Source organism: Aquarana catesbeiana, linkage group LG10 (genome assembly GCF_042186555.1).
Source record: "Aquarana catesbeiana isolate 2022-GZ linkage group LG10, ASM4218655v1, whole genome shotgun sequence".
NCBI lineage: Eukaryota > Metazoa > Chordata > Amphibia > Anura > Ranidae > Aquarana > Aquarana catesbeiana.
Genome location: NC_133333.1, coordinates 215,876,117 through 215,889,862, shown reverse-complemented (window position 1 = coordinate 215,889,862; position 13,746 = coordinate 215,876,117). Strand labels below are relative to the sequence as shown.

General features: G+C 42.3%; 1 protein-coding gene across 2 annotated transcripts in view; it reads right to left on the bottom strand.

Moving 5' to 3' along the window:
• FLI1 (Fli-1 proto-oncogene, ETS transcription factor) overlaps positions 1–13,746 on the bottom strand; it is a 136,781-nt gene that overhangs the window by 56,164 nt on the left and 66,871 nt on the right. For both annotated transcript variants that reach the window (XM_073603288.1, XM_073603289.1), the window contains one exon: positions 11,313–11,516. In XM_073603288.1, coding sequence (XP_073459389.1) covers positions 11,313–11,516 — 204 coding nt within the window. The remainder of the gene's footprint in view (positions 1–11,312; positions 11,517–13,746) is intronic.

Sequence of the window (13,746 nt, the reverse complement as noted above, 5' to 3'; positions counted from 1 at the left end):
TTCCAGCACGTCAGCCTAGAAGGAAGCACTCAATGTTCCAGGGAGCCATGAGTGCAAAGGAGGCAAGAAAAAAGCTGCCCTAGACGTAATGGAATCTATTCCGCTAATAATTGGGCGGCCTGGAGGATGAACCGGATCCTTATGAATCTTGGGCAGGTAGTACATGATAGGAATTCTTGAAGAAACATAATGCAGAATCAGTGGGAGCCCTGAGCGTGTCACTTGCCATGTCGCCAGCTACCAGATGCCATCAGGTGTCCCCAGTGGAATCCGTCCTTATGTCAGGTGCCCCCAGTGGAGTCCCTCCTTACATGCAGCCACTTAGACCACTTGGCCCTGCTGGAACTCTGTCCAAGTGGTCTAAGTGGCTAAGTTTTTGAACTTGGTATTTATTATTCAATTATTTACAGCTAATGTATTTTATTTTATTTATTGATTATATCAATTTATACAGTTAATTTATTCTACTCATATTTTTGATCACTTGACTGTAAGCGCACTTAGTTTTTTTCATTTTAGTTTATTACACTGGTATTAGTGTTTTTTTGCTGCAGCTGCAGTTCGAGATTTACATTGCTCTTCAGCGCGTTTTTTTTCTTTTTCTTTATAGGCATTTAACTCTTGAGCATTGATTAATTTAAATGGCCAGAATAAATTATTATTGTGGCCAAAGAAATGAATTAACACCCAAGTGCTTGACACCTGTAAACGTGCCTTAGACACACTTTTACAAGCGTCCAGTGGTTTTTCTGCCAAAACGCTGCTGCCAGTTGGAATTATTTTAGGAGAGTTTGTAGAACGTCCAGTATGCTTGAGGCCTAATTGTGTGCGGGAGTACTAGCAATTATCTCATCATATACAATATTGTGATATTCCATATTATTGCTACAAGTTTTTTTTTCTCTTTTTACTTGCTTGCTGTGGTGGTGGAAGGGATATGAGAATTTACACTGGCCCTGAGATCTGAGATGCTGAACGACTTGGGGGCTTCTGATGACAGAGTGATTACTGGAAAATGAAGGCCTCATGCACACAGGGCGTTTTTACAGCTGCTTTTAGCAGCGTCAGACATTTTTTTTTTTTTTTTTTTTTGCAGCTTAAAAACGCCTCTCCGTGTTATTCTATGGGCTCATGCACACACAGGCTTTTAGGAGCTGTAAGTGGCATAGGTGTTGTCAAGCTGCAAAAAAAAAACAGGACCAGCACGTTCTGAGGCGCGGTGTTAGAGCTGTAAAAACGCCTGACGCTGGTAAATGCTGTCTGGCCCCGCTCCATGTCTTTATAAGTAAATGCACACGGCAGACCTAGCATTACACCAGGAAAGGTCGTTGAGAGACCATCGGAGGAAGAACAGAGGGAGAAGACCTGGCAGAAGCAGAAGCCTGTGGAGAAGAGCAGAACCAGATAAGGGCGGAAGACATCAGTGGAGAGAGGAGAAGAACCAGAGAGGGGGAGAAGACATTAGCAGAGGAGGGAGAAGAACCGGAAGATAAAGACATCGCAGGAGGGAGAAGAAATCAGAAGAGACGCCGGACCTGCCTTAATAAATTACTTTAAAAACCTATGTTGTGTTTTCATTCTTGACACTTTTTTTTTTGGGGTGAATGGGTAGGGGCACCATGTACCCCACACTCATTCACATAGGGTGGGGGCCTGGGATCTAGGGGCCTCCTTGTTAAAGGGGGCTTCCAGATTCCGATTAGCCCTCTGCCTGCAGACCCCGAAAACCACCGGCGAGGGAAGAGGCCCTTGTCCCCATCAACGGGGACAAGGTACTTTGGGGTGTTGAAGGCATGTGGTCTGGTATGGTCCAGGAGGGGGCGCTCGTTTGCCCCCCCCCCCCCCGTTTCTTGACTTGCCGGGCTGTATGCTCGTAGAAGGGTATGGTATGGATCTTGGCGGGAGCCCATTTTTTTTTGGCGTGGGGGTTGGCGAAGGGTCTGGTATCATCTTGGGGGGGGACCCCCACGCCAGTTTTTTTTTTTTTTTTTTTTTCATTTTGGCGAGGGGTTGCCCTGCAAAATCCTCAGCACACAAGCCACGCCGCAAGTCAGATCATCTTCTATTCAAATCAATGGGCTCCCATAAAGAACCATTGATTTTGAATAGAGGCATGAGAAACGCTGCTAAAAGCATTAACGCCAATGCAAAAAGCTACTAAAAGCACGTTTTTACAGACGCTTTTTCCTGGCATTGGTAGTGGCTTTGCAGCTTGTTTTTTATAACACTCCGTGTGCGTGAGGCCTCACAGTTAATTCCATAGACTGAAATCCCCCTATTCCCATCTACAGCTTTGCTCCTGTAATGAGCTGACAGCTCTCCTGCTACCTCTCTCCTGTATAGACATGCTTTATAAAAAATAATTGACAGTAGGGAGGTAGCCAGAGGACCCCATAGAAATTTTGCTATGGTGTCCCATAATCCTAAATTGAGTTACTGTAGTATAGGGTAGTGCATGTTATACACCTATCACCATATTCTATTCACTACCCAACTAATAATAATCTCAGCCTGTCAGAGCCGGGGATACAGGATGTGATTGGTCCTTGCTTACCTAGGCTTACAGCCTAATGAACAGCAATTAATTAATACAGTTAAGTCTTGTTCTGTTTAGGTTCAGCCATGTCAAGGACTTATGGTGGAAAGAGTTCAGATGGCAATTAAAGTTTGTGTTGTATAAGCAGGTGACACAAAGCCACATGACAAGCCACATGAGATGACAGCCTCTCTATCCAGCTTTTTCAAAGATCAAACTGTAAACCTGTTTTTATGCTGCCCTGAGGACCATCATTTGGTTCACTCTTAGCGTACATGTAGAAGTGTGTCTCACTTTCCTCTGAAGCCCGATCCGTGTTCTAATTGAGCTTCAGAGGCTACTGGCAGCTATACGATGCCTCCTAATTTTAACCCCATTTTTTCCAACAAACGTGCTGTAACTGTGTGCATTGCAGGCAAATGTGAGGCTCCTCCATTTGCTTGAACGTGTAGTGTTTAATGGACTTGCCACCCACCATCATGTACTTGTCAGGTAAAATTTGCTGGAGGTGCAAAGCATCGCAACCTCGGCATGTAAACACCCCCGCCCGCTGCCTATTGTGGCTTAAAGTATTCTACATGTATTTTTTTGCCTTAAAATAACAAACATGTTATACTTACCTGCTCTGTGCAATGGTTTTGCAAAGAGCAGCCCGGGGTCCCCTGCTGGCAATTCTGGCTCCTCCAACCCGCTGAGCACCCCTATTCCAATGCTTCACTGTCTGTGTCTATTGACACGGAGAGCGGGACTTGGCCCTGCCCCCCGCTTTCACTGGCTGTGTATCTCTGGGCCAATGAGGAGGGAGAGAGCAGACAGAGCCTCTGCTCTTGTTCACATTGCTGGATCGAGATCAGGCTCAGGTAAGGGAACTGCATGCAAAAGGGCGTTTACCTCTATACAAAATGCATTAAAGTAAAAAACTTTCTGCCTTTAGAACCACTTTAAGAGGGGGTGGTTGGCGGGCGACAAAAACGCGGCTCAACTATGCATTTTTTCCACCCCACCTTCATGTCTAAATTAAGCCATGAATTATAACAATTTTGCATGCTTGGTCATGTAAGATGTACTGTATACTGTATGTACCCTCTTCTATGTCCCTACTTCCTCTGTCTGAGCCTGACCCAGCTTTTAGCAGTTTCCCAGCCTCTGAGTGTGCAATGTGTCAAGTCAGGTGTCAAGAGGGCAGCAACTGTCATAGTTTAAGTGACCCCACCATCAGAAGCAGAAGGTCCAGTCCCGGGAAGAGTAGGCAAAGCTAGATTAGAGCTTCAATCTTTTTTTATTTTTAATAAAATATCAAACATGTTATACTTACCTGCTCTGTGCTATGGTTTTGCACAGAGCAGCCCCAATCCTCCTCTTCTTTGGATGGGGCTGTCCCCGCGTCACAGGATTTGACTGACAGCAGCGGGAGCCAATGGCTCCTGCTGCTATTAATCTACCAAGTTAGGAGGGAGAAAGTGGACAGAGCCACTGTTCTCATAAACAGCTCTGAATCAGGAATGGACTCTGGTAAGTATAAGGGGGCTGGAGGGGGATTCTCTGACACAGCTTCATGCATAGAATACATTAAGGTAAAAAAAAAAACAATAAGCTTTAGAACCATTTTGTGGATACATTTAAATCTGTAGCTAGCATGCAGAATTATAATTAATTGTAATCCTTAAAGCGGAGTTCCACCCAAAAGTGGAACTTCCACTTTAAGCTCTCCTCGCCCCTTACGTGCCAAATTTGGCATGTAATTTTTTTTTGGGGGGGGGAGTGGGTACCTAGTTTTCACAGGTACCCAGTTCCCACTTCTGCTCTCGCCACCTAGGCGACTCCTCCTCTCCCCCTCCCTCCCTGCAATCTTCTGGGACATGTCACAGGCGCAGCATGACTCACTCATGCGCAGTGCACACCCGGCTGTGAAGCCGTCACTGCCGGGTGCCCACACTTACAATGCCGGTGCCGCAGAGAGAAGAGGAGCGAGGCTTCGGGTGGCCGCATCGCTGGACCGTGGGACAGGTGAGTGTCTGTTTATTTAAAGCCAGCAGCTACACTTTCTGTAGCTGCTGACTTTTAATAATCTTAAAAACAACTGGAACTCCGCTTTAACTGGATGACATGTACTTTGTTCTGTGCACTGTAGTTGAGGTGATTGTAGCCGCATTAGTGCAATTGTGACAGAGACAATTGAGTACTGTCTGTGATACTTTTGTGAATCAGTACTGCTTGGACCTTGAAGAAGGGGTCATACCCTGAAAGCTTCTCCTGAAAAATTGTATGTTAGTGCAAATAAAAAAAGTATCACGGACAGTACTCAATTGTTTCTGTGCAATGTGTATCATGAACAACTGCCTTTTTTTTAATCCTTGCTTTTGCCTTTTTTTTTAAATTAGTTGCATATCATTTGCAGCCACTTCCTGTCTACATGCACTCCAGCAATGTCTGCATGGCATTTCTCAGAACTAGTAACCCGATGGTGACAAACTGTAGACTATGCTTCCGTAAGGTATCTTGAAACAGCCACTCGCTGTTTCAAGTCTCCATAGCAAGCTAGCATCACAGGGTCACAACGCAGGGGAACAAATCGGGAGACAGGGACAGACCGTTTTCACCCTACAACAGGAAGTGCCTAAAATTTTGATTTAGTTTTAGGCCTCATGCATACTGGATATTTTTACAGCTGCTGTTTTTGGCTTCAGGTGTTTTTTTCTGCAGCCAGTAAACTCCCCAGCATGTTATCCTATGTGTCCATGCACACATTGGCTGTTATCAGCAGCTTTTGGCAGGGCCGTTTTCTGGCTGGAAAAAAAACCCAGAATTAGTGGGTTTTAAGAGTTTTTTTAAGCTGTAAAAACAATCTCTGGTAAAAGCTTAAAAATGCTAAAAATCACTGAAAACACAGCTATTCTGCGTTTTATCAGTGTTTTTGAGCCATAAGCTTTTGTGAGAGTAAAGTTTTGCTAAAAAACTCTACTGCAAAAAAATGCTGCAAAACTTATTTTACAGCTACAGTTTTCTACAGCTAACGGTACTGCCGTTTTTATAATATCCAGTGTGTATGAGGCCTTAGTCATAGTCTTTTTGACTAAAATGCCATTTTAGTTTTAGTAGTATTTTAACCATCTGAATTGTTTTAGTTTTAGTCGTTTTTTTAGTCAACTAAAATATCTAGTACATTTTAGCTGACTAAAATCAATGGGTTTAGTTAAATTGTAATGAATTAATCATTTCTCTAAAATTGCCAAATTCATTATATACTACTGGAGTAAAATATAACAACATGTTTTTTTTTATGGTATTAAGGTTTGAACATGCATTACAGACACAGATTTTTTTTCTAACAGACACAGATATAGCCGTTGTAATATATAAAGTTTTTATAAATAAAACCAAGTTTCATAAACAAACAAAAATATTGCTTTTTGACAAACAGAAGTGCCACTTTAAATCTAGAAAAAAAAACCTGTAAACTCTATTGGGTGTAATGCCATTGCACATATAACCTGAATATATTACCAACATTAAATATTAAGAAGAAAAAATAAAGAAAGCATTTTTCTTAATTTATTTTTCCTTTAGCAGCTTAGTAGGTGCCCCCTACTTATTCTTATGTCACTGGAGAAAGGAAGGAGGGAATCCTCATTGCCGCACATCCACAGGGTTGAGTGATGGTGAAAGAGACCACCTCAGCCTGGGCTCCTGCCAGGCCACTCCCCCAATGTGTTTCGCTCCGCCCCCTGGAGCTTAGTCATGGGGATGGAGATCCCATGCATTTGGGGGGCAATTTTATGTGGTAGAGGAGTGTTAATTTTTATGTTAAATTTCAATAAATTTTTTATGGTATTTTAATCTTTTGACTAAAATGCCATTTTGGTTTGTCGTATTTTATTCATCTGAATTGTTTTAGTTTTAGGCATATTTTATCAACTAAAATTGTGTACATTTCTTTGACGAAAACATTTTTGTTGCCGAAATTAAAAATGCTTGACAGGATCATCAGAGATTATTTTTTTAAGGCTCCATTCACACCTGAGTCACTGCAGAAACTCGTTTTTTAAGCTTTTTTTTGTTTTTTACTTGAGCATTTTTGGATCTGCACCATTCATTTGAATGAGCCTTCCTCCGCTCCAAAAATGGTCAAAAAGAAGCTCATGCACCAAATCCTGGCACAGAGCCAGGAGCGTTTGCAGTCGCGGTTTTTGCCTGAATTGTACCGAGATTTTTCTTCGACAATTGCGGCAAAATCACACCACGTTTGGGGTGCCTTTAAGAAGTAATGGCATTGGAAAAGAATTCCGCATTTTTATGCGATACTGGAATCCAGAATGCCCAGGTGTGAATAGAGCCTAAAGCTTCAAATTTATTAAACTTGAAAATGATTCTGAGATTACATTAAGGCCTCATGTACACTGGATGTTTATGGACATTTTTACAGCAGCTGTTTTTGGCTTCAGAGGTTTTTTTCTACAGTCAATAAACTCCCCATCATGTTATCCTATGTGTCCATGCACACATAGGCTGTTATCAGCAGTTTTTGGCTGGGGCGTTTTTTGGCTCTAAAAAAACCCCAAAACAAATGGGTTCTGAGAGGAGTTTTTCAGCTGTTTTTATAACGTTATTTTAATGTCCAGTGTGAATGAGGCCTAAAGAGGAGTTCCAGCCTGTAAAAAAAAAAAAAAATTGAATGAAAAGTCAGCAGCTACAAATACTGTTAATATAAGGACACTTACCTGTCCAGGCAATGATGTCGGGCACCCCAAGCCGATCCGTCCATCAGCTCCGCGTGAAGGCGCCGGCATCTTCACTAAGGGAATCAGGAAGTGAAGCCTTGCAGCTTCACAGCCTGTTCCCTACTGCGCATGCGCGAGTTGCGGTGCACTTTCTGAATGGTCCTGCTGCCTTCTGGGACCTGTGTGTCTCCCAGTAGGATGCGGGGGGAGGAGGATCTTACCCTGAAGTGCGAGCGGGTATCTGGTTTTGACATGTATCCGCTCCCCCTGAAAGGTGCCAAATGTGGCAGCGGAGAAGGGGAGAAAGCACACTAGCGGAGCTTCCCCTTTTTTGGTGGAGCTCCGCTTTAACATGTTAAAACTTTGATAAGATTGCAGTGATTTGTAGTGGTTCCCTGAAAAAAAAAAACCTGCTAATTGTGAGGTTATAAGTACCCTGCAACTAATACCTGGAACATTCACAGGTGACATACTATTTATTTTGATGCAGGAAACAGGTCTAATTGTGGACTTCTATGTCACAAAGCTATATTAAATTTCATCTTCAGAGAAAAACAAAGGCCAGGGATATAGGCAGGGCCCTGCTATACATCTGCAGAGATGGCTAGCCTGCAAAAGGGTTAATCTGCGCACAAAGTACTAGCAGTCCTGGCTGCCACTGTTCTATGACCCCAGTGTAACTCAGGTCAGAGGTCGGGAGCGATAGTGCAGTATAGGAGATTGATCAGATTGGTGGCACATGGGATGCAGATGTGTGCTGTGTCCCGGGGAAATAGGAGGCGGATACAGAGGTTTCCTGTTCTCCTTGTGTGGGACAGCAAAGTGCAGACTGAGCTATGTACAAAGAGCAGAGGTGGAGCACAAGTATACCCAGAAAGGTGCTGACAATTATCACTGCCTGGTGCTCATAGAATGTACAGACCCTTCCTAGGTGTGCACCAACCCCCACCCCCCTGTTCATTGGCACAGCTATGTCCATTACTATGTGTTTGAAATAATATGCATGTGTGCTTTGTACCATCCAAAATATTTACATTTGCTCCATGTGGTCCTAGGTAAGGACCTAGGTACTGTGATATTTTGACACGGCCTAAGATTCCCACCATAGGGACTTAGTGAATAGTTCCTTGCTCTGGAAGCACCTACTCCCCATAAGTATGCAGCGATGTATGCTTCCCAACCCATTTTTATAAGCATATGGCATAGTGATCGTAGGGACCAACCAATTAGATTCTGTGCTGTTTGAACTGCCTTATCGAAGGTTACTGAAACCCAAGAAAAATAATATAATATAGTGCATGCAGCCTAGCAGTCCTGCTTGTTTTATTTTTCCCGGGTTAGGTACAGTGGGGACGGAAAGTATTCAGACCCCCTTAAATTTTTCACTCTTTGTTATATTGCAGCCATTTGCTAAAATCATTTAAGTTAATTTTTTTTCCTCATTAATGTACACACAGCACCCCATCTTAACAGAAAAACACATGATTTGTTGACAATTTTGCAGATTTATTAAAAAAGAAAAACTGAAGTATCACATGGTCCTAAGTATTGAGACTCTTTGCTGTGACACTCATATATTTAACTCAGGTGCTGTCCATTTCTTCTGATCATCCTTGAGATGGTTCTACACCTTCATTTGAGTCCAGCTGTGTTTGATTATACTGATTGGACTTGATTAGGAAAGCCACACACCTGTCTATATAAGACCTTACAGCTCACAGTGCATGTCAGAGCAAATGAGAATCATGAGGTCAAAGGAACTGCCTGAAGACAGAATTGTGGCAAGGCACAGATCTGGCCAAGGTTACAAAAACATTTCTGCTGCACTTAAGGTTCCTAAGAGCACAGTGGCCTCCATAATCCTTAAATGGAAGATGTTTGGGACGACCGCAACCCTTCCTAGAGCTGGCCGTCCCGCCAAACTGAGCTATCGGGGGAGAAGAGCCTTGGTGACAGAAGTAAGAAGAACCCAAAAACTTGTTGCATCTTTCCCAAAAAGACTCATGGTTGTATTAGATCAAAAGGGTGCTTCTACTAAATACTGAGCAAAGGGTCTGCATACTTAGGACCATGTGATATTTCAGTTTTTTCTTTTTTAATAAATCTGCAAAAACGTCAACAATTCTGTGACGTTAAATGAACTTAAATGATTTTTGCAAATGGCTGCAATATAACAAAGAGTGAAAAATGTAAGGGGGTCTGAATACTTTCTGTCCCCACTGTACATTTGCTGCAAGGACAAAACTCATGTTGACCCTTAAAGAAATCCAGCATCCTTGTAAGTTCCTGTTTACTGAACTGTATCTTAACAATGTTAACATACCCTGATCAGCCATAAACTTTATGACCACCCACCTAATATTGAGTGGGTCCCCTTTCTGTAGGCCAAAACAGTCCTTTCTGCTGCCAAAACAGCCCTGACCTGTCGATGCGTGGATGCCGCTAGACCTGAAGGTATGCTGTGGTATCTGGCATCAAGCTGTCAGTGACATTAGTAACCATTCCTTTAAGTCCTGTAAGTTGTGTGATGAGGCCTCAATGGATAAGACGTGTTTTTCCAGCACATAATATTCATATAAATGGCATGACCAAGGTTTTCCAGCACAACATTGTCCAAAGCATCACACTGCCCCCACCGGCTCGCCTTGTTCCCTTACTGCATCCTAGTGCCATCTCTTCCCCAGGTAAGCGACACACACGGCCATCCATATGATGTAAAAAGAAAATGTGAATCAGTAGACCAGGCCACCATTTGCCATTGCTCTGTGGTCCAGTTATGATGCTCATGTGCCCATTGTAGGCGCTTTTTTCTGTGGACATGGGTCAGCATGGGCACCCCGAGTAGTCTGTGGCTTTGCAGCCCCATACACGACAAACTGCATTGCCAATTTTTTTCTGCTTTCAACACATCAACTTTATGGAGAACATGTTTTCTTGCTGCCTACTATATCCCATCGACTTTCATATGCAATTACAACAAGATAATCACTTAACCTGTCAGTAGTCAATAAGTTATGGCTGATTTGTGTATTTCTTCTGTGAACAACACTTCATCGCCTGCCTATATAATGGAGGTACAGGGAATGTAATTTAAATAAAAAGTGCCGCCTAGGTTGACAGTGCTGCTCCTCCATAGATACAATACAGTGAGTGAGCATTGTCACCCTAGGACAAGAATTTTATTTTGACAGAGTCTCTATGAGAAAATAAAGGATAGAAGCCTGAAAATAGAAAACAAATGCAACTTTTACATATAAGGACCGATGAGCTGCAATATATTATATTTTATGGATTTAGATACATTTTAAATCCCTGGTGCCCAAAGGGAATCACAGCCCTTTAGCAGTTATTGTGCGGCGCTCAGAACGCCTGCAGACAGGGGTTATTTTGCTAAAACTGGAGAGTGCAAAATCTGGTAAAGCTGTGCATGGTAGCCAATCGGCTTTTAACTTCAGCTTGTTCAATAAAGGTTTGACAAAAAAGAAAGTGGAAGCTGATTGCTTTCTTTGCAAAACTGCACCAGATTTTGCACTCTCCAATTTTAGTATATCAACCCTACTGTGTATTCTAGTATTTTAAAGTTGTGGAATGCATTGATTGGTAAAGGGGCTGTTAAGTGCAGTAACCTCTAGCAGTCTCCTGAAGCATATTTCAAGTTTCCCAACAACTCCTATAGCATGTCTGCTGTCTCTGACAATTTTCTGTAGAATCAAACTCACTAAATATTATGTGCGGCCCTTTGGTGATGTTGGGGCCACCCTTGAGCCTTTTTTTTTGTTTTGTTTTTTCAAATTGCTCTTTACATTTAATGCTTTGGTTCCACTTTTAACATGAAGGACAAGGGGCTGTAACAGACTGGAGTGCTATGGAATATAAAAAATGGTTCCCCTATAAACGCGAGGTGGGCCTCCCTGCCTACTACTGATGGATTACAAGTTTGACCCATTATGGTAGAGTGGTTACTGTGACCTGAATATCCTGACCTGGACACCTCCAATGCTGAAGAGCTGCAAGAAGCTGCTTGGTGAACCTATGACGATGAACATGGTGACACTCACTTTCCCTGAGGTAGCTGAGATGAGAAAGTAGAACCTCCGTATTGTAGAGAGATGTGGTGCGTAGGAAATCTTCCTTTGTCATTTTGCAGAGATCCTTTCCATCTAAGTTCTGGAAGAGGGACGAGTCAATGTCTATCAATCCATATTCCTTAATGGCCCATTCCAGCCACTGCCGTACGTGATCCTGACTCCACAACATGGGATCTGTATAGGGCAAAGCAGAGCCACTTAATGATTTTGTAATCAAATAACAGGATGTAGCTCACAAATGGAACTATTTCAGCAATAACTGATACATGAGATGTGAATGTGCGATCACAATAAAGCCAACCCTCGCCAAAATTTTTACACATTTTGGATAGAGTTGGGAAGGGTAATGCCGGGCAAACTTGGATCGAAATTTGGCCTGTTCAGCCGGGACTGGCTGAATCTTGATCCATGTATGGGCAGGCTGGTTAAACAGAAGTCGATCTACTGATTGACTTCTGTACAACCAGCCTGTTAGAAAACTTCCTATAGCCGGCGGTGCTAATCAGTATATTTTGACAGCAGGGAAGTCTCCTTGCTGTCAGAATACAATAGCTCAGCGGGAGCGATTCTCTTATCCATCTCAAGTGTTTGGATGGAGGAATTTTTATTTATTTTTTTTCTGTTAAACTTGCTGGTTGAAGGAAAAAAATCATGTATGGCTGATTTAGAACCTCTAAGTGGTTTGATTTACTTAAAACTTTGAGGAAAAATTACACTGGTGCCAGACTCAAGATTCTTGGAGATGCATACAGGCCACAATAATGCAGAATCTAAAGCATGGCTGCTCATATAACCCGCAAGGCCTCCCAGAGTCTCGTATATACCATTAAGACACAAGCAAAATCACAAGTGTCCAAAAAACACATATGGCACCTTACAGATGAAAATAGAGTGTAAACAATGCTAAACATTTGAAATTAGTCTATTTTAGAAGAATAGAGCACTAGAAGCCAACACATTTCAAGAGTCATGCTTTCCCTACATCAGGACTAATTACTATTCTATCTAAAAAAAACATCAGTTGGTGTTTCAGTACAACTGCACAATGCATTACACCTAGAAACATCTTCTTTTTGGCAGCCTGCAAGTATAAATGAGATAAAATTTTGTTTCTGCCTCCATATTGGGGAAATCCTCAACCATTTCCTGTCCTGCTGATACAGAAAAATGGCCTGACAGTACTACAGACAGGAATAATCTTTGCACTTTAGGCCAAGAAAAAAGTTACGTGGCGCTTTAAAGTGACACTAAACAATATCCTTATTCTTCAAAAATAATCCATACACATCCACTGTTTATTGTCATTGTAATCTATTTTTCTGCCTCCTTGAGTTCCCAAACTTCCCCTTTCCCCCTTGCTTAAGTTTGTTTGTTGTTTCAGCAGTGCAGGTTAGTTGCAGGTATGTGCACTGCTCTATGCACACTACAAATACCTCAGTCCCCAGTCCATCTTGGGAACAAGCAAGAGAGGCTGGTTATATTACTACATACAGTGGGACCATAGAGAATGAATATAGCCGTCCTCTAACAAGAAGTTGGATCACAGCAGCAAAACAAAGGAATTTGGAGGAGGCAATAGAAGGTACAATTCTGAGTTAAGAATACATACTTCAATATAATTTAGCACAGGGGCTAAGTAGTTAGCACTTTTGCCTAGCAGCACTAGGGTCATTGGTTTGAATCTGGGTACTCTGGTTTCCTCCCACACTCCAAAGACATGCTGGTAGGTTAGTCAGCTCCTGTCTAAATTGTCCCTAGCATGTGTATGTATGAATGTGAGTAAGGGACCTTAGATTGTAAGCTCCTTGAGGGTAGGGACTGATGTGAATGTACAACAAAAATATGTAAAGTGCTGCGTAAATTGAGAGTTAAGTGTCACTTTGAGTAGCGATATTTCATTTTTTGCCTATTTTTTTTTTAAATTCATGTTCTAATTCTTCATTATTGCATGACTGTATATCCTGCTTCCGTAGGCATCTAAAACAGCTCTATCTTCAGGTTTATTTGTAACAGATCTGCCTTGTAATCCTTTATGTGGATGCAGAAAAAAAAGTAGACAAATGCATGCACTAGACCTCTTTTCATTCACAGCAAAAGCTTATAAAAAAAAAAAAAAACCTGGTCCGAGATTTACTCAGCATGTTGTCATGGCTGAGTGTCAGGCAGGAGAGCCACTGTGATCCCCCACCACCCGCGTCAAAAAAATTTTTTTATGTTAAGTGCAGCATGCTTAGTAATGTGTCAGTTTGACTCTTCCTGGTATTTATTACGTCACCTGACCAATGCCTTCATCTGCTTTCCCCTCCAGAAAGATGGAGCCATCTTTCTTCAGGTATCCAGGGTCAATATGTACTTCCTAGACTGAGATTCCAGCTCAGATATGACACAATCATGGAAATCCTGG